This window comes from Entelurus aequoreus, linkage group LG23 (genome assembly GCF_033978785.1).
Source record: "Entelurus aequoreus isolate RoL-2023_Sb linkage group LG23, RoL_Eaeq_v1.1, whole genome shotgun sequence".
Lineage (NCBI taxonomy): Eukaryota > Metazoa > Chordata > Actinopteri > Syngnathiformes > Syngnathidae > Entelurus > Entelurus aequoreus.
The window spans coordinates 4,291,638-4,317,993 of NC_084753.1; the positions used below are offsets into that span (position 1 = coordinate 4,291,638).

At 38.3% G+C, this 26,356-nt stretch overlaps 1 protein-coding gene across 1 annotated transcript in view; it reads right to left on the minus strand.

The window, feature by feature from the left end:
* lpgat1 (lysophosphatidylglycerol acyltransferase 1) overlaps positions 1-26,356 on the minus strand; it is a 126,880-nt gene that overhangs the window by 52,069 nt on the left and 48,455 nt on the right. Inside the window, exons 4-6 of the mRNA XM_062033995.1 lie at positions 24,604-24,699; positions 13,802-14,081; positions 85-211 (exon numbers count right to left, since the gene is read on the minus strand). Of these exons, the coding sequence (XP_061889979.1) occupies positions 85-211; positions 13,802-14,081; positions 24,604-24,699 (503 nt within the window). The remainder of the gene's footprint in view (positions 1-84; positions 212-13,801; positions 14,082-24,603; positions 24,700-26,356) is intronic.

A 26,356-nucleotide genomic window follows, 5' to 3' on the forward strand; every position in this document is an offset into this window, starting at 1 on the left:
GGAGGTATAAACATTGTGTCATGTGTTTGCATGCAAACAATGACATAGAGACCGATTTTAAAACAGCCAACAAGGAGCTCTTACCTGTAGTGGACATGAGTGACTGTCGGCGGCCTGTATCCAAAAATCCATGTCTGAATATCCATGGGCCGTGCTTTGGGATAAGCTATGGTCACATCTATCACCCACTGCAGGCCTTTACGCTTTTTAGCTGTAAGCAGAAGAAACAAACATTGAAATGAAATGAAAAATGTTAGGTTGTTTGCTTCCAACTAGTCGATGTGCTGCATTTAAAGGCCTACTGAAAGCCACTACTACCAACCACGCAGTCTGATAGTTTATATATCAATGATGAAATCTTAACATTGCAACACATGCCAATACGGCCGGGTTAACTTATAGAGTGCAATTTTAAATTTCCCGCCACACTTCCGGTTGAAAACGTCTATGTATGATGACGTATGCGCGTGACGTAAACGGTTGATACGGTAGTATTGGTACCCCATTGAATACAATACAAAAAAGCTCTGTTTTCATTTCAAAATTCCACAGTATTCTGGACATCTGTGTTGGTGAATCTTTTGCAATTTGTTTAATGAACAATGGAGACTGCAAAGAAGAAAGTTGTAGGTGGGATCGGTGTATTAGCAGCGGACTACAGCAACACAGCCAGGAGGACAGAGATGGATAGCAGACGCGCTAGCCGCCGAACTCACCTTAACTTCCTCCGTCTCGCATCTGTGAATGGGTGAAGTCCTTCGTCGCACCGTCGATCGCTGGAACGCAGGTGAGCACGGGTGTTGATGAGCAGATGAGGGCTGGCTGGCGTAGGTGGATAGCTAATGTTTTTAGCATAGCTCTGTGAGGTCCGGTTGCTAAGTTAGCTTCAATGGCGTCGTTAGCAACAGCATTGTTAACCTTCGCCAGGCTGGAAAGCATTAACCGTGTATTTACATGTCCATGGTTTAATAGTATTGTTGATCTTCTGTCTATCCTTCCAGTCAGGGATTTATTTATTTTGTTTCTATATGCAGTTAAGCACGATGCTATCACGTTAGCTCCGTAGCTAAAGTGTTTCGCCGATGTATTGTCGTGGAGATAAAAGTCACTGTGAATGTCCATTTCGCGTTCTCGACTCTCATTTTCAAGAGGATATAGTATCCGAGGTGGTTTAAAATACAAATCCGTGATCCACAATAGAAAAAGGAGAGAGTGTGGAATCCAATGAGCCAGCTTGTACCTAAGTTACGGTTAGAGCGAAAAAAAGATATGTCTTGCACTGCATTCTAGTCCTTCACTCTAACGTTCCTCATCCACAAATCTTTCATCCTCGCTCAAATTAATGGGGTAATCGTCGTTTTCCCAGTCCGAATCGCTCTAGCTGCATTGAAAACAATAGGAAAATGTGAGGAGCCTTTCAACTGACTACGTCACGCTACTTCCGGTAGGGGCAAGGCTTTTTTTTATCAGATACCAAAAGTTGCGATCTTCATCGTCGTTGTTCTCTACTAAATCCTTTCAGCAAAAATATGGCAATATCGCGAAATGATCAAGTATGACACATAGAATGGATCTGCTATCCCCGTTTAAATTTAAAAAATTCATTTCAGTAGTCCCTTAAGTGTCAATAATAGACACACTAACGGACATCCACCATCGTGGTATTGTCTCCATTGTTGGCAGAGCCGGGTTTCCCGTCTGCTAAAACAAATACATTCTAACTCAATCACCTGTATTATTAAAAATGTTTCTTAAATAAACTGTCAATACAATTTAATTCCTAATGAAAATACAGCTTCACCACTTTGGTCATTGTTTTTGCACTTAAACTTCTCCATGACTTTTGCTCCAATTCAATAGGCCCTATTATAAAGAAACCCTGGTTTAGATAATATGTATTAAATATGTGTCCTGGGCATGATGTTAAAGTGCATCCGGCAGTGGAGGCTCCTCTATGGGGTCTTGGGGCACTAGGAGGTTAACCCTTTTACTCCTGTTACCCCAGGTGGCTCTTGGCAAAGGCCTAGTACCTGACTGCCCCCTAGACAGGGATACGGTGAAGACCTCAACGGCGGAGCAGGCGGAAGACGGTAGATTTAAGAACTACCACAACAGCTGCGATGGCGGATGAAGGCTGCAGCAGAAAAGGGTCCCCAGTCGTCTTGGACTCCACTGGACCCTGACCCGATTCTGTCAAGGATGGTGTGGTGACTGTCTGTGCACCAGTCTCCCCACGTTAAACTAAGTCACGCACAGGCATCCTCCATAAAGGGATACACCCCTACCAGGAGGTATGTCATACTCGTTCGAGTGACCGCCGATAATTAAATATGTTTGTGTAAAGTTGAGTGAGTATGCAAAAACTTGGTTTGTGGAGGCGTCTCCTTTAGATGCAAATGAGCCCCTCCAAAAGTTTCAGAATTTATCTTTTGAAAAGGATCCCTCATTTCGCCGTTCACCTCCTGCGGTCCCGGTGCTTTGCGGATTTCAAAGTACCATTGAAATTTGAGCACCCATTGTTTCATGTTAAAATTACGCCCGTTTTAGAATGTATGACCTGTTTTAAGTAACTTAAGTAACTTTTTCACTTCTGACACCGATATTGATAACATAAATCAGCAGGAAACCTACATTTATTATTTTGTAGTGTCAAATGTTACAACATGTTAGAACATGTTTGATCAAGCGAAATTTGTCAAACGGAGAACAATGGTAGGTATGAAAAACACTGAACTAGTATCAACCGTCTGGAATGGATTTGTGCTGTCTTCAGGTTGAAGTGGAGTGGTAATTTTGCTTTTGGTGACACCTAGTGGCCACAATGAGTCAAAAAGTTACACTCATGACTAGAGATGTCTGATAATATCGGCAGTCCGATATTATCGGCCGATAAATGCTTTAAAATGTAATATCGGAAATAAGCGGTATCGGTTTCAAAATCATCGGTATCGGTTTCAAAAAGTAAAATGTATGACTTATTAAAACGGCGCTGTGTACACGGACGTAGGGAGAAGTGTGTTCACCCACATCTGCGGTCCTCTCCAAGGTTTCTCATTGTCATCCCACTGGGTTGAGTTTTTCCTTGCCCTGAACCGAGGATGTCGTTGTGGCTTGTGCAGCCCTTTGAGACACTTGTGATTTAGGGCTATATAAATAAACATTGATTGATTGATTGATTGATTGATTGATTGAACACGGTTACTCTGCCGAGCTCTAGACAGCACCGACACTCAACACCGGCACATTTGCAGATTATTATTACTGGTTTGCAAAAAATATCTTTAACCCAAATAAGTAAAATGACATATTCTTCCACGGCACACCAGACTGTATCTCACGGCACACTAGCAACCACTGCCTTAGATCACTGGACTGTGTGGGCAACATGCTACTCACAAGGCCATCGTGTGGGCTATTATGGTCAGCTGCTTGTGCAGTTAAGGTTTAATGATGGCAACAGTTTGATCCTTAATAATTCAATTTCAATTATTTGCTATAAGAAAATGTGTTGAATCCGAACAGACTGGAGCCACTCGGAATAGACAAAAGCCTGCCTATTCAATGCGTTCTAGGGCCAGGTAAGTCAATCAGGCCTGCGAGACCAAGTATTACCTATGAACAAGCAACGCAAGCCAAAAACCAAGGCGCAGTCTCGCCGCCTCATTTCTACTGGAGGTAAAGTGACTTGACGGGCATCCGTGGTATTGATGGGAATGGCCACAGTCATCACAGCGTGGAGTAACTGGATCCACAGCTCTGTCCAAGTGTGTGAGAAGGCAGCCGTAACACGGTGCCGGGGGGTGAGCAGCTGGCCAAAGTACGAGGCTACGAGCCAAAGCGTCGCTACGGTGACAAACAATACTGTAATAAATGACAAAGGCGTGTCCTTCAGCAAATGAGGGAGGCAGTGGAAGGTACCTCGCTCTGAATCACACCACTGTAAAGAACCAAAGAGGAAGACACCGATCCCTGTCAGTAGAGATCTGATTGGTCGGGGCCACGTTACCACCAAGTCCTTCTTAAACTATGAACTTAGTGTAAAGTCTCTCAACAACCCATAAACCTTATCAGTGTGCAGCTGCACAGGGCATTAAGCCCATGAGACACTTGACTGGCTGATACACGGCGGCACGTGTATTTACATCAAATCCTATTTTCTGCAAGTGGCCCATTTGTCTCTGAGTGAGTCAGCAAAACTGTGGGCACCTCTGCAGAGCATCAGGGAGGGTCAGAGTCAGACAGAGCGCACACACACAGAGGACACAGGGACACAGTACTCATTGGGGTATGGGTCTTTTTTTCTTGCCCAAGGTTTTAATGCCATTAGCTGGATTCAAGTGGAAGGACAAAGCCAGGGGAAGAAATGCAGCTCAAACGAGAACATGCACGTACACGACACATGCGGCCAATTAAGAGGCACTTCTGCTTGTTTTGACAAGCTCTCTTCTAAAAGAGGGACTGGCGGACAGAGTTTTGCCTCAAGCGGCGAGACTGTAGGGCATGCAGCTGTGCAGAATTCCTCAGACACATTTTTTCCAAAAAATGCTCTAAAGAATAAAACTATAACAGCAACAAATGACCCTTCTAATGAATATAGGCTGGAGTGTTTTTGCCTTTACAGCATAAGGTAATGGTTTTTAGTTCAGACAACTAGAGATTATAATATCGGCAGCCCGATATTATCGGCCGATAAATGCTTTAAAATGTAATATCGGAAATGATCAGTATCGGTTTCAAAAAGTAAAATGTATGACTTTTTAAAAGGCCGCTGTGTACACGGACGTAGGGAGAAGTACAGAGCGTCAATAAACCTTAAAGGCACTGCCTTTGCGTGCCGGCCCAGTCACATAATATCTACGGCTTTTCACACACACAAGTGAATGCAAGGCATACTTGGTCAACAGCCATTCAGGTCACACTGAGGGTAGCCGTATAAACAACTTTTACACTGTTACAAATATGCGCCACACTGTGAACCCACACCAAACAAGAATGACAAACACATTTCGGGAGAGCATCCGCACCGTAACACAACATAAACACAACAGAACAAATACCCCTTGCAGCACTAACTCTTCCGGGACACTACAATATACAACCCCCGCTCCTCCTCCCACCTCAACCCCGCCCACCTCAACCTCCTCATGCTCTCTCAGGGAGAGCATGTCCCAAATTCCAAGCTGCTGTTTTGAGGCATGTTAAAAAAAATAATGCACTTTGTGACTTCAATAATAAATATGGCAGTGCCATGTTGGCATTTTTTTCCATAACTTGAGTTGATTTATTTTGGAAAACCTTGTTACATTGTTTAATGCATCCAGCGGGGCATCACAACAAAATTAGGCATAATAATGTGTTAATTCCACGACTGTATATATCGGTATCGGTTGATATCGGTAATTAAGAGTTGAACAATATCGGAATATCGGATATCGGCAAAAAAGCCATTATCGGACATCTCTACAGACAAGCTAAATAAGCCCACATTCAATAAAAATATTACTAATAACGTGCAGTTGCAGTGATCTGTGCAGGTTAAACTGCCAATCCATGAAGTCACATAAGACCCTGTCATTTTGTGAGACTTTAGGTTATTGAGCATTAAAAGCACTAACTTCACAACTGTGCTTTTTATTTGGCTTAAGTAGAGGTAGAGGAACAGATGCAATCCAAAAAATGCGTGATTAATCTGATTCTATTCATGATTAATGCGAAAAAAATTGTTATTAAGAGAATGCGTTAAAATGGCAACTTTGACAGCCCTAAAAGACACATTACAATAGTACCTCAACTTACGTCCCATCACAGAGTCCGTAACTCAAAACACTGGCATCTCAAAGGAGCTCCACCCATTGAAATGAATTGAAATCAATTTGATATGTGCTTAACCCGCCAAAATAGTACAATTTTAACATGCCTTTTAAAAGACAAATTCAGGGAGAGCATGTCCCAAATTCCAAGCTGCTGTTTTGAGGCATGTTGAAAAAAAGAATGCACTTTGTGACTTCAATAATAAATATGCCAGTGCCATGTTGGCATTTTTTTCCATAACTTGAGTTGATTTATTTTGTAAAACCTTGTTACATTGTTTAATGCATCCAGCGGGGCACCACAACAAAATTAGGCATAATAATGTGTTAATTCCACAACTGTATATATCGGTATCGGTTGATATCGGTAATTAAGAGTTGGACAATATCGGAATATTAGATATTGGCAAAACAGCCATTATCGGACATCTCTTATAATTGGCTATTTAAAGTATATCCATTCATAAAATGTGTTACTTCAATCTGTTTTTATGTAAACGCTGACTTTCAAAAGGTGTAATTTTTAATGTGTGGCGGCTTTCATATTGCCGTGGCGCTGCGCCATGATTCATGGCATATACGGAAAACCTTGGTATTTGTAAGGTGAGGTACCGGCTTCTTCCCACCTCCAAAGACATGCACCTGGGCATAGGTTGACTGGCAACACTAAATGGTCCCTGGTGTGTGAATGTTGTCTGTCTATCTGTGTTGGCCCTGTGATGAGGTGGCCACTTGTCCAGGGTGTACACCGCCTTCCGCCCGAATGCAGCTGAGATAGGCTCCGGCACCCCCCGCCCCCCCCCCCGTAAGGGACAAGCGGTAGAAAATGGACGGATGGAGGTACCTCTGTATGTGTTTTATTGTTTTTAGTTCTCATTATTGATTCACTTATTCTTACATGACCGTCAAGAATAGTACTTAAAACATGGCCAGTATAGTTCATGAATGTTTTTATGACTTACACAATTTGACCCTGTAACACAGGGGTGTCCAAACTTTTTCCACTGAGGGCCGCACACTGAAAAATCAAAGCGAGCAGGGGCCATTTTGATATTTTTTATTTTAAAAACCAATACAATATATGTATAAAGAAGATACATTTAGGCCTCCACTCAGACTTGATCCCGGGGACCCCAAAAGGTTTTGGTCAAAAAAAATATTACAAATGTGTCATTATTTAGTGTTGTTATTATTATTATTATTATTCAAGGTTTAAATCTCTAGATCAACATTAGGTCTATCTGTCAATATAACGCTTTTAAAGATTTAAGTTGTATGCCATTTTTGTCAAGGAAAACCGTTTTTTTTAATGGAAAAAAAACACAAAATATGCAATATTTTCCCCCAATAAAATTTTTAAGTGGAATATTTAAGATTATATAATAATTGGAGTCTTAAAAAGGTCAATAACTCATAACAACACTGATTTTAATTCATTATTTTTTTGAGCAATGACACTTAAAATAAAAAAAGTCCCACTAAAATTATCGGGGATTCAAAATGGTACTGCTCAGTAAAGTTTAAAAAAATAAATCCAACATTTTTTTTTAACTTTTACCACAATAGTCTCAAGATCAACTTCAGATCTATCCGTCAATTATAAGTTTTATTGTTGTTTATGTTTTTTGTTTGTTCGTTTTAGGCCCTTCTTTAAAAAACTTGTTTTTTAAATGGCAACCAAAAAATATGCAACATTTTCCCCAAAAAATATCTCAAAGTGGAATATTTAATGTGAAGTAAATGGAGTCTTGAATATGTCAATAATTCATAATGACATTGATTTTGATTCATTATTATTTTTTAAAGAAAGAAACAGCCTGCATGGCAGCTTTGTGTTATTAGAGTAAATAATGAAACCTTTTACTGTTACATTTCACCTGTTTGCTCTTTTATACCACTTTTTATGTTTTGTTTTTTTTCATTGTATTTTTAGAATGTGCCGTGGGGCCGTTAAAAAATGGCCCCCGGGCCGCACTTTGGACACCCCTGCTGTAACAGAAGGTTTTCATTTCCATTATTGACTAAAGAAATGTTGTCCAACATTTGGACGAATGAGAATGGTCCAAATAAATGTTAATATATTTTTAAAAACTGGTGATTATAAATGATAAATAAACAAACATCAAGCCTGCATCTTTTTTGTGCGCTCCTGTCATTTTTCCTTCACAGCCTTCCCAAGCACCTCTATTACCGCCACCTGTCAATCAGTGGAATGTCATGAACCTATTTGCAGGAGAGTTAATTGCCTCACATGCATGCGCCCTTTTGCTGGAACACCGCAGCTTATGAAAACATATTAATCATGAAGCGTTGTTTGTAACATTGGCGTGTACATATCAGGCGACAACAATTGTGAAGCAAAGACACATGCACGTTTCATGACTTAATGCGCACATCACTTTGCCTTTACTTAAAGGGGACCTGCACTTTTTTGAAACGGTGCCTATTATTCACAATCCTTATGTAAGACAAGAACACATATTTTTCTTTTTTTAATGCATTCTAAATAATAAATAAATGCGATCAAAAGTCTGCTTACAATGGAGCCAAGGGGAGTCGCTCTATTCTGCATATTAAGCCCCTAAAAAAACATCCTAACACCTCCATTAAGGTTTTATATACACATGATTAGGGTTGCAAAATTCCGGGAATATTCAAAGTTGGAAACTTTCCATGGGAATTAACGGGAAATTAATGGGAATAAACATTGAATGCAACATGCTAGACCTTGCAGCATGATTATTAGCTAAAACAACCTGATTTAATGCAAATTCAGATGAATTTTCAACCCTGCACTGTGTATTCCTCCATCACATGCACAGATAATTCCCAGCATGCTACACACTACAGCAGGGCTATTGAGGCCACAGTAGTATTTGAGCCCAAGGACTTCTTTCAGTCAGGTAAGTGTTGATGATATTACTGGGGTAAATATATTTGATCTATGGTATTTAAGTTGAATAGAGGTGTAATTGCTTGTTACTGTAAGACTGTAGACTACTCCAGCAGACTTCCACTCAAGCTAGCTAGCTGTTTCTGTACTTGTTAAATGATTTTGGGGCCAATATCTCTAGCTAGCTAGGTTTATGTACCACCACAGTCTCATAATGAACCGAAAATATTTCTCCGTTAGCCGTGATGTTAATTTTCTCTATGTTAAATCCCATTCATTTATGCTAACAACGTTAGCGATCCGAATTGACCTTTTTTGTGATGTGTAAAGTTCAAGTAGCAAATACTAAATCAAAATGTGTAGTTTCCTCTACCTTCTGTTCTGCTAGCCATTCTGTTGTCATACAAGAATGTAGGTTATAGTTTGATTTAGCATGTTCATTTATTCATCTAGCCCAGGGGTGTCCAAAGTGCGGCCCGGGGGCCATTTGCGGCCTGCAGGTCATTTTTTACCGGCCCCACGGCACATTTTAAAAATACGATTGAAAAAAATTAAAAACATAAAAATTGGTATAAAAGAGCAAACAGGTGAAATGGAACAAGAAAATGTTAAAATGCTTACTCTAATAACACACAGCTGCCATGCAGTCTGATTATTTCTTTAAAAAATAATAATGAATCAAAATCAATGTCATTATGAATTATTGACCTATTCAAGGTTCCAATTACGTCACATTAGATATTCCACTTTGAGATATTTTTTGGGGAAAAAATTTTGTGTTCGCCATATAAAAAACTGAGCTATTTTTTTAAAGAAGGGCCTCAAACGAACAAACAAAAAACATAAATAACAATAAAACTTAAAATTGACGGATAGATCTGAAGTTGATCTCGAGATTATTGTGTTCAAAGTAAACAATGAAAAAAAATTATAATTTATTTTTTTAACACTTTATTGAGTAGGACCCTTTTGGATCCCCAATAATTTTAGTGTGATTTGTTTTTAAGTGTCATTGCTTAGAAAATAATAATGAATTAAAATCAACGGTGTTATGAGTTATTGACCTTTTTAAGGCTCCAATTATTATATCATCTCAAATATTCCACTTAAAAATTTTGTTGGGTGAAAATATTGCATATTTTGTATTTTTTCCATTAAAAAAATTGGGGTTTTTTTTTATAAAAAGAGCATACAACTTTAATCTTTAAAAACGTTGTATTGAAAGATAGACCTAATGTTGATCTAGAGATTTAAAACTTGAATAATAATAAAAATAATAATACTGAATAATGACACATTTTTTATATTTTTTTGACCAAAACCCTGTGGGGTCCCCGGGATCAAGCTTGAGTGGAGGCCTAAATGTATATTTTTTATACATATATTGTACTGGTTTATAAAAAATATCAAAATGGCCCCGGCTTGCTTTGATTTTTCAGTGTGCGGCCCTCAGTGGAAAAAGTTTGGACACCCCTGATGTAGCTTATTTCTATTCATTTGTCCATCAGTAAAATATTTTTAAAGACTACTCCAATTGTTTAGCTGACTATTTATATCTGTGTGTGGCATTGCATTAATGTTTTACAAGCTTCTCATCTTATTCTACAGAATAAAATGGACGGTGTCCAACTTTGAATAATCCAAAAATGGTCACAATTTCCAAACTTCCCGAGTTTAACTTCCCGTGGTAAATTTCCGTAAAGTTTCCGGAAATTTACCGGAAACTTTCCACCCCTTTGCAACCTTACACATGATGTAAGTATATATGTAATGTAGTAACGAGCATATTTATAATAACATTTAATACTTACATATTTTGCTCATTTTAATCATATGGGGCCCATTAATTTAAAAAAAGCATCTTAACGTTCGCTTACAGGGAGCAGGGAAGCGAGGAAACAGCTGCCTAGCTTAAAAATTTTGTTGGGTGAAAATATTGCATATTTTGTATTTTTTCCATTAAAAAAATTGGGGTTTTTTTTATAAAAAGAGCATACAACTTTAATCTTTAAAAACGTTGTATTGAAAGATAGACCTAATGTTGATCTAGAGATTTAAAACTTGAATAATAATAAAAATAATAATACTGAATAATGACACATTTTTTATATTTTTTTGACCAAAACCCTGTGGGGTCCCCGGGATCAAGCTTGAGTGGAGGCCTAAATGTATATTTTTTATACATATATTGTACTGGTTTATAAAAAATATCAAAATGGCCCCGGCTTGCTTTGATTTTTCAGTGTGCGGCCCTCAGTGGAAAAAGTTTGGACACCCCTGATGTAGCTTATTTCTATTCATTTGTCCATCAGTAAAATATTTTTAAAGACTACTCCAATTGTTTAGCTGACTATTTATATCTGTGTGTGGCATTGCATTAATGTTTTACAAGCTTCTCATCTTATTCTACAGAATAAAATGGACGGTGTCCAACTTTGAATAATCCAAAAATGGTCACAATTTCCAAACTTCCCGAGTTTAACTTCCCGTGGTAAATTTCCGTAAAGTTTCCGGAAATTTACCGGAAACTTTCCACCCCTTTGCAACCTTACACATGATGTAAGTATATATGTAATGTAGTAACGAGCATATTTATAATAACATTTAATACTTACATATTTTGCTCATTTTAATCATATGGGGCCCATTAATTTAAAAAAAGCATCTTAACGTTCGCTTACAGGGAGCAGGGAAGCGAGGAAACAGCTGCCTAGTCGATATAAGCAACATTGGCACAGAAGCTTGTGATCACGGCGCCGCTATAAATAGTTTGTCTGCGTTAGCGCTTATAATAATATCAAATAATATCACTGATACTTGGTTGATAATCAAGTCACAAAATGTAAGTGGAGTATTTCTGGCGCTTTTTGGATGGTTATTTATGGTTATTATTCGGTACCGGTACCAAAATGTATTTCGATACTTTTCTAAATAAAGGGGACCACAAAAAATGGCATTTTTGGCTTTATTTTAACAAAAAAACTTACAGTACATTAAACATATGTTTCTTATTGCAATAGTCCTTAAATAAAATAGTGAACATACGAAACAACTTGTCTTTTATTAGTAAGTAAGCAAACAAAGGCTCCTAATTAGTCTGCTGAAATATGCAGTAACATATTGTGTCATTAATCATTCTATTATTTTGTCAACATTATAAAGGACAAGCTGTAAAAATTGATTATTAATCCACTTGTTCATTTACTGTTAATATCTGCTTACTTTCTCTTTTAACATGTTCTATCTACACTTCTGTTAAAATGTAATAATCACTTATTCTTCTCTTGTTTGGATGCTTTACATTAGTTTTGGATGATACCACAAATGTGGGTATTGATCCGATACCAAGTGGTTACAGGATCATACATTGGTCATAATTTAAGTTCTCATGTGTCCATGGATGTACTTCCTGAGTTTAGGAATATAATATGAATTTGAAAAAAAAAAAAAAAAAAGATTTTGTGATGCTAAAAAATATTGATGTAATCATAGTAGTATCAACTAGATACGCTCTTGTACTTGATATCATTACAGTGGATGTCAGGTGTAGATCCACCCATGGCATTTGTTTACATCATGACGCCGGTGAGCTATTGTATCCTCCTACGGTGTGTAGTGAAGCATGTTTAGCTATTCCTCGTCCTGCAGGGCTGATACTTGTAAGAAACGTACTTTGTCGCCATGGAGGCGAGGATTAGTGATTTAGAAGTAGCTAAAACACTGCAGACTGCGGCTGGACTTTAGTCGCTGGCTAGCTAGCCATGTCTTAAAGCACCTCTTCCTGAGGACGTTTCAGTGTTATAACTTCACCTTTATCATTTAGTTTTTTAAGCCAAAATGCGTCCGTTCTCCCTTTTTTGTCTACACATTGAGTCTGCTTGTAAGTACTCCGTGTGTGTGCGCTGCCGAACATGCTCCTCTGCTCGTAAAACCAACAATGTCATGACATGACGACACGCCATCATGCCTGTAAAAAACAAATATGGCAAACAAGTACTTTTCAAACAGAGGATAGTACCATTTTTGAGTCATTAGTACCGTGATACTTTCCTAGTACTGGTATGCTTTAAAATGTAATATCGGAATTTATGGGTATCGGTTTCAAAGTTATCGGTATTGGTTTCAAAAAGTAAAATTTATGACTTTTTAAAAGGCCGCTGTGTACACGGACGTAGGGAGAAGTACAGAGCACCAATAAACCTTAAAGGCACTGCCTTTGCGTGCCGGCCCAGTCACATAATATCTACGCCTTTTCACACACACAAGTGAATGCAATGCATACTTGGTCAACAGCCATACAGGTCACACTGAGGGTGGCCGTATAAACAACTTTAACACTGTTACAAATATGCGCTACACTGTGAACCCACACCAAACAAGAATGACAAACACATTTCGGAAGAACATCCGCACCGTAACACAACATAAACACAACAGACCAAATACCCAGAACCCCTTGCAGCACTAACTCTTCCGGAACGCTACAATATACACCCCCACTACCCCTTACGCCCCCCCCCAACTCAACCCCGCCCACCTCAACCTCCTCATGCTCTCTCAGGGAGAGCATGTCCCAAATTCCAAGCTGCTGTTTTGAGGCATGTTAAAAAAAAAAAATGCACTTTGTGACTTCAATAATAAATATGGCAGTGCCATGTTGGCATTTTTTTCCATAACTTGAGTTGATTTATTTTGGAAAACCTTGTTTAATGCATCCAGCGGGGCATCACAACAAAATTAGGCATAATAATGTGTTAATTTCACGACTGTATATATCTGTATCGGTTGATATTGGTAATTAAGAGTTGGACAATATCGGAATATCGGATATGGGCAAAAAAGTCATTATCGGACATCTCTAGTCATGTTTCCAAACCAAATCATAACTAAGACAAATGTGGTTAATTGCAGAGAAATGTTCTAACTCGTGGCCTATTTTTAGGACAGAAATATTACTAGTCATAGCAAACTGCCGTAGGAGTTTTAGAGACCTCGATGCAATTTCTGGCAACTCTGTATGTGTCACTCTGTTCAATGAAAAACACATCACTGAATACAAGCAAGTTTTCTGCACAACATTTTTTTTGTGGCTCATTACCTGTCTGGTTGGAGGTTCCGCTCTCGTTGCCCACGCTGCCGTTCTCATGCTGGGCTGAAAGAGTTTTCAGGATGACCTGGGTGGCTCCGAGGCGAGGCAGCGTGACGTGGGTCAGGTGGGGGAGCGAATGCTTTTTGGCAAACGTTTGGCTGGTTTCCCTCCGCTTGCGCAGGAAGCCGCCCTCGGGGAACAGCACTATCCACTTCCTGTCGCGGCTGTGGTAGTATTTGTCTAGGTGATCCTTAAGGTAGATCAACTGCTTGTCTCGGTGGGCTTTACCCTAAAATAGAACATAAAGACAACAAGGACTGTTTGTTATGTCCCCAGAGTGCTTGCAAATAGGTTTTCCTGATCTGGTATTTGAGTTATTTTGAGTCAATATACTGTATTATTATGTCTACAATGGAAGGTGGCTATTATAATGAAGCACTGTTAAGAGGAGCCGAGGCATTCGTTATATTGCAGTTGCTTGGTTCCTGGTTATTCTTAATATGCAAGATGGCTGTTATCATTAACAACTGGCAAGAAGAGTAAAGTAAAGTGCATGGGTGAAAACTATAAAATGTTTTTCTATTGATGTGATCTTCGTATGCACACGTGCCACTTCTGCACTTCAATCAGATGATGTGCCAATCAATAAATGTTAAAACGTCTTTTTTGACAAGCTGTTAGGGATGGGTACATTTGAATCAATAGGGCAGTGTTTTTCAACCACTGTGCCGCGGCACACTAGTGTACCGTGAGATATTGTCTGGTGTGCCGTGGGAGAAAAAAATATTTTTTGCACACCAGCAATTATAATCCACAAATAATGTGCCGTTGTTGAGTGTCGGTGCTGTCTAGAGGTCGGCAGAGTAACCGTGTAATACTCTTCCATATCAGTAGGTGGCAGCAGGTAGCTAAATGCTTTGTGGATGTCGGGAACATTGTTTGTCGTGATCACAATATGCAGACGACAGCGGGAGGCAGGGTGCAGGTAAAAAGGTATCTAATGCTTAAACCAAAAATAAACAAAAGGCGAGTGCCGCTAAGAAAAGGCATTTTAGCTGAGGGAAGGCTATGCAGAACGAAGCTAAAACTGAACTGGCTGCAAAGTAAACAAAAACAGAATGCTGGACGACCGCAAAGACTTACAGCGTGTGGAGCAGCAGACGGCGTCCACAAAGTACATCCGTACATGACATGACAATCAACAACAAAATAGGAAACACTACACACAGGGAAACACCAAAAAACTCAAAATAAGTCAGGGCGTGATGTGACAGGTGGTGACAGTACACTTACTGTGAGACGAGCTATAGTAATGCATGCTTGGTTATGGTTTGAATTTACATCCAACAATTGCGAGAACTACTTTTTACTGTCAATATCGGCTACTGAGTTTCATTTTTTTATGTTTTCCGCTAGTGGTGTGCCTCGGGATTTTTCCAATGAAAAAAATGTGCCTTGGCTCGAAAAAGGTTGAAAAACACTGCAATAGGGTACCTAATCCCAGTATCTGGGAATCGATAACTGTACTCAACAGTATGAATTTTCCGTGCTTTTGTTTGTGTTCAAATGTGTTGAAAAATGTTGTTTATTCATAAAATCTTGTTTTATTATTTAACATTTAACACTGAGCTGTGCTGAATAATTATGTCTTGTTTTTTTTACACTTCTGTGTCTCATTTACAAGTTTTATAAAGACTTTGCATGCAGTTGCAATTCCAAGACAATAGCATACTTGCCAACCCTCCCGATTTTCCCGGGAGACTTCCGAATTTCAGTGTCCCCTCCTAAAATCTCCAGGGGCAACCATTCTCCCGAATTTCTCCCGATTTCCACCCGGACAACAATATTGGGGGCGTGCCTTAAAGGCACTGCCTTTAGCGTCCTCTACAACCTGTTGTCACGTCCGCTTTACCTCCATACGAACAGCGTGCCGGCCCAGTCACATGATATATGCGTCTTCTACACACACATGAGTGAATGCAAGCATACTTGATCAACAGCCATACAGGTCACACTGAGGGTGCCCGTATAAACAACTTTAACACTGTTACAAATATGCGCCACACTGTGAACCCACACCAAAGAAGAATGACAAACACATTTCGGGAGAACATCTGCACCGTAACACAACATAAACAACAGAACAAACACCCAGAATCCCTTGCAGGACTAACTCTTCCGGGATATGGCAACACACCGTGTTGCCATATCCAGGAAGTAGTCTTTGCCATTAAGTTGAATGTGCCAGTGTGTTCCTTTGTTGAGCCCTACAAAGTGGTAATACTGTAAGTATTGTACGGATTAAACACCAACTGTTTGACTTCACATGCATCTTAGTTGTCGGTACCAAATTTGCAGGTGTTGAAATCGCCACGTAACATTGAAAATAGGGATGTCCGATAATGGCTTTTTTGCCGATATCCGATATTGTCCAACTCTTAATTACCGATACCGATATCAACCGATACCGATATATACAGTCGTGGAATTAACACATTATTATGCCTAATTTGGACAACCAGGTATGGTGAAGATAAGGTCCTTTTTTTTAAAATTAATAAAATAAAATAAGATAAATAAATTAAAAACAAAAAACAAAGTAAAACAATATAAAAACAGTTACATAGAAACTAGTAATTAATGAAAATGAGTAAAATTAACTGTTAAAGGTTAGTACTATTAGTGGACCAGCAGCACGCACAATCATGTGTGCTTACGGACTGTATCCCTTGCAGACTGTATTGATATATATTGATATATAATGTAGGAAGCAGAATATTAATAACAGAAAGAAACAACACTTTTGTGTGAATGAGTGTAAATGGGGGGAGGGAGGTTTTTTGGGTTGGTGAACTAATTGTAAGTGTATCTTGTGTTTTTTATGTTGATTTAATAAAAAATTAAAAATAAAAATAAATAAAAACGCGATTGTAGCTGAGATAGGCTCCAGCGCCCCCCGCGACCCCGAAGGGAATAAGCGGTAGAAAATGGATGGATGGATACCGATAATTAAAAAACGATACAGATAATTTCCGATATTACATTTTAAAGCCTTTATCGGCCGATAATATCGGACATCACTAATTGAAAATGCTAATCGGTAGCATGTCTATGAAAAATTGAAAAGTATTTTGAAAAATGGAGCCTTTCTGTATTTTTGAGTGCCTTTTCTTGCATTGTTGGCATGGAAAATTATAACATTACCGAGAGGCCGTGCCTTACTACTTGTTCCCTAGCAAGAATCGGTACCCGTTAAAGACGTTAGAGCGTGCGGTACTGCAGTAGCGCACCCTGCTCAGCCATAATGTCGCTTGCAAATGGATGTGACAAATAGCATTATGACATTAGCAGTAGCTGGACCTCGAGGGGAGGGATTGATTTTCAGTTAAGTTCAGTTGGTCAAGAGCCAATTTAAATGCATTAGCATACACGGTCGCCGCTAGGCTAGTTTTACTACTTAATAGGGCAGGCAGTGTGTTTAGAAACTTGCATGACACACACACTAATCACTGCATGCAAGTGCCATTTATAAAAGAAAATTGTACTATCTAGAAATATAACTGTTATTGGTTTAAATAATGGTGGTGTATTATCACTAAAAATTAGGGATGTCCGATAATATCGGACTGCCGATATTATCGGCCGATAAATGCTTTAAAATGTAATATCGGAAATTATCGGTATCGGTTTCAAAAAGCAAAATGTATGTCTTTTTAAAACGCCGCTGTGTACACGGACGTAGGGAGAAGTACAGAGCGCCAATAAACCTTAAAGGCACTGCCTTTGCGTGCCGGCCCAGTCACATAATATATGCGTCTTCTCCACACACATGAGTGAATGCAATGCATACTTGATCAACAGCCATACAGGTCACACTGAGGGTGACCGTATAAACAACTTTAACACTGTTACAAATATGCGCCACGCTGTGAACCCACACCAAACAAGAATGACAAACACATTTCGGGAGAACATCCGCACCGTAACACAACAGAACAAATACCCAGAACCCCTTGCAGCACTAACTCTTCCGGGACGCTACAACATACACCCCCCGCTAACCCCTACAACCCCCACCTCAACCCCGCCCACCTCAACCTCCTCATGCTCTCTCAGGGAGAGCATGTCCCAAATTCCAAGCTGCTGTTTTGAGGCATGTTAAAAAAAATAATGCACTTTGTGACTTCAATAATAAATATGGCAGTGCCATGTTGGCATTTTTTTCCATAACTTGACTTGATTTATTTTGGAAAACCTTGTTACATTGTTTAATGCATCCAGCGGGGCATCACAACAAAATTAGGCATAATAATGTGTTAATTACACGACTGTATATATCGGTATCGGTTGATATTGGTAATTAAGAGTTGGACAATATCGGAATATCGGATATCAGCAAAAAAGCCATTATCGAACATCTCTACTAAAAATACTAAAATAAAGAATGTTTAGGACAATCTATATCTGGCATTCACAACCCAGCTAACTAATATGAAGTTAGTCTCTCACATGGACTTCTAACGGGTTGTGTTCTCTTGCCATTTTAACTCAACTGTGGACCTAAAATGTCACCGTGTACAGTATGTGATGTGCACGAACACCACGCTAATGTGGCTGAAATTAGATCGCAGGGTTGTTCAAGCGGGCTTCGCTTCACATGGTGGCAAGACATGTCTGCTCGGCCCCGTGGGCAGCGGATGCCTGCCGTGCTGCGGCTGCGTGAGGTATTTTGGGGAAGGATGTCAACAATGCACACAGCGGAATGTCAGAGGGGATCACAGAAATGACCGAGCCAACTGAGTGCAGAGTGCTTCAGTATTGGCACAGAGCTATGTGCATGATTTCTGTGGCCAATGAACAAATATTAAAAGATCCAAGCTGGTGCATAGCGGTTTAATCCTTAACGATGGATCGATTAACCCTTAAAAGACGCATTACAGTCCTGGAAATCAGGGAATATGACGTGTTCGGCAGACGCCCCCTTGTCCCCCCCTCGCCCACAACAAAGAGTTAGGCTGAACCAGCATTGTTAAGCACCCCCGACTACTGTCCACAGTCGCTGACCTTCACAGAGGACGCCACGGCCTTCACAGGTCTACACTCGTGTGAGCGTTCCAGCTGGGACAAGCAGATGGGTAGTCACTGCACTTTTGTGGAGTGTGATAAAAACTTACTCGACACAGCCAGGAGGTTAAAAGAAGGGCCTTATTGACTACAGCCGGGTGTCTAAAGTGAGGCCCTGGGCAACTTTTTTTTATTGGAGTTCATTCGAAACATAAGCAAAGAAGAAAAAAACATGAAAAATGGGGATTGAAAATAGCAGTGATTTAAAAAAGAAAGTTGAAATATTGGGAGAATAAAGCCATAATATCAAGAGAAAAAGTGATCTTTTTCTCCTGGAATTTTAAGACAATTAAGTTGTAATAAAATGGAGAAAATAAGTTATTTTAGAAGAATAATGTAGTTAGTTAGTTTATTATTTATTCGGTCAGTGGTCAACAAAATAAACAAACAGTTTTACATAAACAAACGGTTGTACATTCATACATTGAAAATGTTGCAGACCGAAAGGGTTTAGGCTGAAGTTGAACACTTATTGCGCCTAACCCTATAAACAATGTCGAATACAAGATGAGCTTCCAAAAATTATGAAATTTCCTTTGCACAACATATTATAAATACACATTGTACACAACATAAACACTGTTCAATTACGTTACACAGTAAAGGCATGTGAAATATCCTTGTACATGTGTTAGTTAAAGGCCTACTGAAATGAATTTTTTTTATTTAAACGGGAATAGCAGATCCATTCTATGTGTCATACTTGATCATTTCGCGATATTGCCATATTTTTGCTGAAAGGATTTAGTAGAGAAAATCGACGATAAAGTTCGCAACTTTTGCTCGCTGATAAAAAAAAGCCTTGCCTGTACCGGAAGTAGCGTGACGTCACAAGCGGTAGTGCTGCTCACAATTCCCCGTTGTTTACAATGGAGCGAGAGAGATTCGGACCGAGAAAGTGACGATTACCCCATTAATTTGAGCGAGGATGAAAGATTCGTAGATGAGGAACGTTACAGTGAAGGACTTGAGAGGCAGTGATGGACGTATCTTTTTTCGCTCTGACCGTAACTTAGGTACAAGCTGGCTCATTGGATTCCACACTCTCTCCTTTTTCTTTTGTAGATCACAGATTTGTATTTTAAACCACCTCAGATACTATATCCTCTTGAAAATGAGAGTCGAGAACGCGAAATGGACATTCACAGTGACTGAACATGTAAATACACGATTAATAATATTCAGCTTTTCGAAGCTAAAAAAAAATAGAAGCTCACCTAGCAACGTAGCCAACGTGATAGCATAGCAGTCTCAAATGCAGATAGAAACTAAATTTAAAAAACCCCTGACTGGATGGATAGACAGAAGATCAAAAATACTATTAAACCATGAACATGTAAATACACGATTAATAATATTCAGCTTTTCGAAGCTAAAAAAAATAGAAGCTAACCTAGCTACGTAGCCAACGTGATAGCATAGCAGTCTCAAATGCAGATAGAAACTAAATTTTAAAAAAACAGACTGGATGGATAGACAGAAGATCAAAAATACTATTAAACCATGAACATGTAAATACACAATTAATAATATTCAGCTTTTCGAAGCTAAAAAAATAGAAGCTAACCTAGCTACGTAGCCAACGTGATAGCATCAGTCTCAAATGCAGATAGAAACTAAATTAAAAAAAACCCTGACTGGATGGATAGACAGAAGATCAAAAATACTATTAAACCATGAACATGTAAATACATGATTAATAATATTCAGCTTGGCGAAGCTAAAAAAACAGAAGCTAACTTAGATGCGGCGGCGGGCTTACTCACTGTAGTGCGTCTGCTATCCTGCTCAAAACACAACACAACCTCCTGGTGTTGGTGTTGCTGTAGTCCACCGCTCCACCGATCGCACCTACAACTTTCTTATTTGCAGTCTCCATTGTCCATTAAACAAATTGCAAAAGATTCACCAACACAGATGTCCAGAATACTGTGGAATTTTGTCGAAGAAAACAGAGGTATTTGAATTGGGTCCAAACACTCCCTTGCCCTCGTGACGTCACGCGCATACGTCATCATACCGCGACGTTTTCAAGCGGAAGTTTCCTGGGAAGTTTAAAATTGCACTTTATAAGTTAACCCGGCCGTATTGGCATGTGTTGCAATGTTAAGATTTCATCATTAATATATAAACTATCAGACTGCGTGGTCGGTAGTAGTGGCTTTCAGTAGGCCTTTAAACCTTTGTACCAATTATATACTATATACAAACACTTCCATTATTATTTATATCCCACATTTAGTTTTTAATTAACTTCGATCATAGTATAAACTACTGTGTTGATTCAAGAGTGATATATTTTTTCAAGACATTGGTCTTAAAGTGTTTTTAGAAGTAGAAAATGTTGATGGGCCTGCTATCTGTGCCCTGGACCTCTGGCCGGGGGTCGCCGGAAGCCGCCGTGCTTTTAAGATGGTGCCGAGTGTCACAATCCGAGAGTTTAAGGTGTAACTGTACAAAATGAGCTACAGAGCGATCCTAAAATGTTAGCATGCGCACATGTGCGCTTGCATTGCAGCAGGCCCATAATTATAAAAATAAAATACATATTTTTTTAAATGACATAATAATATGAGATACAAACAGAAACAAAGAATTTAGTAGTAATTTTTGGGTAATTGAGTTGGAAAATGTTTTTAATATTATGAGAAGTCAAACTCATGGGAATAAAAGGCGTAATAGTACAGGACAGAAATTCAGAAGAAATTTGAAATATCTGAATTTTAAAAAAAATACAGCAAAATTGGAAACATGAGAATAAGGTCAAAATATTAGGAAAATAAAGCCATAATTTTAAGTGAAAAAAAGTTGTATGGTTTAATATATATGGGGGGAAATTAATTATATATGCATTTATAAATGCATGATTTTTTTTGTCAGAAACTATTAGGAAAAAGTTATTCTTACGAGAGTTGAGTCAAACTACTGTGGGGAAAAAGTCATAATAATATTAAAAGCATACAGCAAAATTAAGGCCAAAAAAACCTGAGTAATTTAATGAGAAAGAAGTGAAAATATTAGTAGAATAAAGCTGTAATGTTAGGGGAGAGAAAAGAAGCGTAAAAAAATTAAAGCATTCCAGCTGGGACAAGCAGCTGGGTAGTCAGAATATTTTTAATGCAGAATTGTAAAATATTAATATTAAGTTTTATCATTATGAGAATAAAGTCAAACCATTATTTCAACAAAGTCATAATATTAAAAGAAAATTCATTCTGAGAAAATGTTTTAATATCTGGTTTTAAATACAGAAAAATTGGAAACAAAGAGCAGTAATTTCACGAAAATCTAATTAAAATGTTAAAAGCATAAACCCATGCTATTAAGCGAAAAAAGTGGTAATCTTACAAGAATAAAGTCTTAATATTAAAAACAAAGTAATTATAGATGCTTACTATATAAATATCGTGTAAAGTTTAATGAGAAACAAAGAATACAGTTAACATATTTTCTAAAAAGGATTGAGAAAATTAATAATCTTATGAAAGTAAAGGCAAATCATGGTGGGAATGAAGTCATAATAATATTAAAAGAAAAATATAGCATTTCTGATGTTGAAATAAAGAAAAAAAATCTGCAGTAAATATTAAATTATGATAAACAATAATACATATTACAAAATTTAAGTTGAACTTTCATGGGAATAAAGTCTTAATATGAAAAAAAAAAAACATGTAAAAAGTTGAATATTTGTAAATTAAATAACAGAATAAAATAAAAAATACCAGTAAAAATCCAAAAAGCCAACAAAGTGTAAGGAGAAAACGTTTATATGTTATGTGTATATTTATAAATGTGCTTTGTCAAATATAACACAAAGCGGAGATGCAGGCTGTATTTTTCTTTAAAAGGGAACTGCACTTTTTTTTAAAAATGTTGCCTATCGTTCACAATCATTATTAAAGACATGGAGAAGGATGTTTTTTTTTTAATGCATTCTAAGTAGTAAATAAATGCAATCAAAAGTCCGCTTCTAATGGAGCCAATAGTAGCCGCTCTATTTTGCCTATAAAGCCCTTAAAAAAAACATCCAAACACCTCCATTATGGTTTTATATACATGATGTAAGTATATATGTAATGAAGTATCAGGTACATTTATAATAACATTTCATTATTACACATATTGCTCATTTTAGGCATAGGTGTCGCATTAATTTCAAAAACGAATCACAACAGTCGCGTTTTTTTCCCTCAACATCACTGCTTATTACTCACTGCAGACTTCATGAGGGGCCAACAAAATAAAACATCAGTTACTGTACAAGGTCTGCTGTCATTCAGATGCCGACTGATAGAATCTTGTTATATTCTTATCAATATGAAAAATGACTCATAATCCTCGCAAATAAAAGGGGGTTGGAACCAAGCGCAGACCAAGGTCTTTTTGTGTCGTTCTCACCATTTCTGGGTCGAAATTGGATGCCAAAGTTGACCAACTTGTTGGAATACATTCTCATCCTTCTACTCTCCGGGTGAGAAGCATGATTTATGATCTGGAATAAACTTGCACTAGCACAGAGGCGAGGAAGCAGCTCACCAGCCAACATAACCACACAAGCTAGTTAGTTGTCTGTGATCAGGTCGCCGCTATAAATAGTTCATCTGCGTTAGCGCTTACAATAACAATATCACCAATATTTGGTTAGTATTCCAGTCACGAAATGTAAATGGGGTATGGTTGGCGCTTTTTGGTTATCTATTTGGTTTTATGTGCAAAATAAAGAACCTCCCATTGGCTCCGTAGTAAACTGACTTTTATTTTATTTTATTTTTTATAAATACGTACGTCGTCATGTCTTTCATATTAATTGTGAACGATACGCATAATTCCCCCAAAAAAGAACGATACGCATAATTCCCCCAAAAAAGTGCACTTCCCCTTTCTTAATGTATCTCCAAGGACTTAAACTGAAAAAACTGAAATCTAAGTAAGATGAAATATCTCAAATATGGGTGATATTTGCTTATTTTCTGTCTGATAAGATAATTCTTCTCATTTAGCAGATTTTATGTTACAGTGTTTTACTTGTTTTGGTCCTAAATGATCTCAGTAAGATATTACAGCTTGTTGCTGAGATTTGATGACCTATATTGAGTACAACATGCTTGAAACTAGAATATCAACTGTTGCAAAGCTGTGTCATCAACACTCACAAGTATAAAAGTACTTTTTTAAAGTAATCATTTCTTATTTCAAGCATGTAAAAAAAAAAAATCATGACTTTGACACAATTGTGTCTCATAATTAAAACAGATCACAGCCAAATGGACTTTGCTGTTTTATTTTCAACGAAACACTAGAAAATACGTACTTGTATAGTAGTACACTTGTTATTAGTGAGAATATACTTATTTTAAGGTATTTTTGGGTTCATTGAGGTTAGCTAATTTGACTTGTTTTGGAAAGTCTTGACAAACCAAATTTTCTTGTTCTATTGGCAGATAATTTTGCTTAGTTCAAATAAAATACTCCTCATTTTTGTTTTGTTTTTTCTTGTTTTTGAACACTGACTTTTTGCAGTGTAGACTATTTAGTATGGGGCCCTCAGTGGAAAGACACACAACCAGACTTTAGTTTTACTCCTCAACCCTTCTGGGAGAAAAAGGGTCTTCGTTTGAAGTAAACTCATCTGTCTAACTAAAAAATAAAGTGAAAGAGTTTGGTAACTAGGAGTGATCTCTTACCTGTCTGATGAAGAAGTCCCCATGGATGAGCGACACGAGGCCAAAGTTTGTGTATTTGAACACATGGTCCATCAACCACATCATTTTTTGTACCGCCTGAAATAAGGAAAGACTAAATGAATTACTCTAGCTTTTATTTCAATAGAAGCAACATAAATGATACAAACCCCATTTCCATGAGTTGGGAAATTGTGTTAGATGTAAATATAAATGGAATACAATGATTTGCAAATCCTTTTTAACCCATATTCAGTTGAATATGCTACAAAGACAACATGATAAACAAACTGATAAACTTTTTTTTTTGCAAATAATGATTAACTTTAGAATTTGATGCCAGCAACACGTGACAAAGAAGTTGGGAAAGGTGGCAATAAATACTGATAAAGTTGAGGAATGCTCATCAAACACTTATTTGGAACATCCCACAAGTGTCATAATTGGGTATAAAAACAGCTTCCCAAAAAATGCTCAGTCTTTCACGAGAAAGGATGGGGCGAGGTACACCCCTTTGTCCACAACTGCGTGAGCAAATAGTCAAACAGTTTAAGAACAACGTTTCTCAAAGTGCAATTGCAAGAAATTTAGGGATTTCAACATCTACGGTCCATAATATCATCAAAAGGTTCAGAGAATCTGGAGAAATCACTGCACGTAAGCGGCATGGCCGGAAACCAAAATTGATAACCGTGACCTTCGATCCCTCAGACGGCACTGTATCAAAAACCGACATCAATCTCTAAAGGATATCACCACATGGGCTCCGGAACACTTCAGAAACCCACTGTCAGTAACTACAGTTGGTCGCTACATCTGTAAGTGCAAGTTAAAACTCTCCTATGCAAAGCGAAAGCCATTTATCAACAACACCCAGAAACGCCGCCGGCTTCTCTGGGCCCGAGATCATCTAAGATGGACTCATGCAAAGTGGAAAAGTGTTCTGTGGTCTGACGAGTCCACATTTCAAATTGTTTTTTGGAAATATTCAACATCATGTCATCCGGACCAAAGGGGAAGCGAACCATCCAGACTGTTATCGACGCAAAGTTCAAAAGCCAGCATGTGTGAAGGTATGGGGGTGTATTAATGGCCAAGACATGGGTAACTTACACATCTGTGAAGGCGCCATTAATGCTGAAAGGTACATACAGGTTTTGGAACAACATATGCTGCCATCTAAGCGCCGTCTTTTTCATGGACGCCCCTGCTTATTTCAGCAAGACAATGCCAAGCCACATTCAGCACGTGCTACAACAGCGTGGCTTCGTAAAAAAAGAGTGCGGGTACTTTCCTGGCCCGCCTGCAGTCCAGACCTGTTTCCCATCGAAAATGTGTGGCGCATTATGAAGCGTAAAATACGACAGCGGAGACCCCGGACTGTTGAACAACTGAAGCTCTACATAAAACAAGAATGGGAAAGAATTCCACTTTCAAAGCTTCAACAATTAGTTTCCTCAGTTCCCAATCGTTTGAGTGTTGTTAAAAGAAAAGGCCATGTAACACAGTGGTGAACATGCCCTTTCCCAACTACTTTGGCACGTGTTGCAGCCATGAAATTCTAAGTTAATTATTATTTGCAAAAAAAAAAAAAAAGTTTATGAGTTTGAACATCAAATATGTTGTCTTTGTAGTGCATTCAATTGAATATGGGTTGAAAAGGATTTGCAAATCATTGTATTCCGTTTATATTTACATCCAACACAATTTCCCAACTCATATGGAAACAGGGTTTGTAGAAGGGGACCTCAAATAA